The sequence below is a fragment of the Neopelma chrysocephalum genome, unplaced genomic scaffold (genome assembly GCF_003984885.1).
Source record: "Neopelma chrysocephalum unplaced genomic scaffold, ASM398488v2 Primary Assembly neopelma1_96750, whole genome shotgun sequence".
Classification (NCBI taxonomy): Eukaryota; Metazoa; Chordata; class Aves; order Passeriformes; family Pipridae; genus Neopelma; species Neopelma chrysocephalum.
Window position 1 is genome coordinate 1 of NW_020925394.1, and position 1,555 is coordinate 1,555.

A 1,555-nucleotide genomic window follows, 5' to 3' on the forward strand; every position below is an offset into this window, starting at 1 on the left:
TTGGGGATGCAGAAGCACAGCAGGCTGCAGGCAGCTCTGGGCCCTTTTCCCATCACTTGATGTGGGTGAAGATGGAGGTGCCAGCTCTGCAAGGAAGATGTGTCAGGAGGAGGGGAGTGAGGGCTGTGGGTTGGGAGGGCCAGGACAGGGCTCACCTGGTGGCTTTCCAGGTGTCCCTGTGGGATGGGACCTCTTCCCACAGGAGCCATGTGGCTTCCAGTCTCTCCTTGCCATGGCAATCCACAAAGCACTGGCCTACAAAGGCTGTGGTGGAGTCTGGCAGGGTTTGAGAGAGGCAGAGGGGGCTGAGAGCTTGCACCTCAAGACAGAGGCACCTGGGCCACCTGATGTTGGCAGACAGACAGACAGACAGACATAGAGACAAACACCACGCAGCACATTCCCTGGACAGAGAGATGGACCTGCCTGCCAGATTGGCCAGATGGGCTGGCTCCACATCACCCGGACAGACAGACGGGCACCAACCCTGCCATGTCCCTCAGACAGACAGATGGACACCCCTGCCACCTTTCCCAGACAGACAGCCCCGCTACCCAGCCCAGACAGGCACCTCTCCCATCACCACGTCCCAGGGCAGAAGCAAGTGTGTGTGGCCAGTCTGTGCCCACAGGCAGAGTTCCTCTGGACATTCTGAGTGCTGGGGGGGACCAGCTGGAGGGCTCCCCACTCCCAGCACGGGCAGGGGATCGCCGGCACTGCTGTACCTGAGAACTGCCAGTGCATGGTGAAGCCGAAGGTGGGGTGTCTCTTGGCACCGGGGTGCTGCTGGGCCCCTTGCAGGGGTGAGCCCAGGATCTGCTTGTTGGTGGCTGTCACAGCAGTGTGGTAGAAGCCCGAGAAGGGGCCAGCTGTGTTCAGGGCCAAGAGGGTCATGTTGGAGCCCAGCTGGTTCCTCCACAGGCCCTGCAGGTCACACTGGGGACCGGGAGTTGTGTGGGTGCCTCAGGCACTGCTGAGCCACGGTCCCCCCTGCAGCCTCACTGAGCAGTGGGATGTGTGTCCCATGGCATGGCCCCTGCATGTGGCAGCTGGGAATGATGGCATGGGCACCAGCTGGGACAGCAATTCCCTCTCCCTGGGCAGGGCAGGGGAGAGCTGGGGGTGCTGGGTACTGCCCTATCCCAGGGGCAGGTGACCAACAGTGCCTACAAGGACAGCACCATCAGAGCTGGCAGCCCCCTTGGTCACACATGCCGCACTGTGGCATGGCATGGCATGGCATGGCATGGTGTGAGAGATGGCACAGGGTGGCACATCAGGGTACATCAAGGCTGCATCAGAGCATTCAGCCCCTCAGGCAGAAATAACATAAACAGTGTGAGCTGGGGTGGCCCAGGACAGCACTGCATGGCACAGTGCAAACATGCAAACCCCCTTCCCCCAGGTCCTGCACCCTCTGCCCCAGGGCAGGCAGAGCATGGCACAGGACAGCATGGCAGAAGAGACTGTGGCACAGCACAGGGCAGCACAGCACAGCACGGCACAACATGGCACCAGAAAGCACAGCAAGAGCAGGCAGCCTCCTTGGCAGCTT

The 1,555-nt window shown here is 61.4% G+C and overlaps 1 protein-coding gene across 1 annotated transcript; it reads right to left on the bottom strand.

Moving 5' to 3' along the window:
• Positions 1–52: 52 nt before the first annotated feature.
• On the bottom strand, positions 53–936 carry LOC113981747 (avidin-like; the record flags this gene model as incomplete). The annotated part of the gene is made up of 3 exons (XM_027709309.1): positions 53–86; positions 156–276; positions 726–936. Coding segments are annotated over 3 exons (366 nt in total), but the record flags the coding sequence as incomplete, so codon positions are not given.
• Positions 937–1,555: the final 619 nt, after the last annotated feature.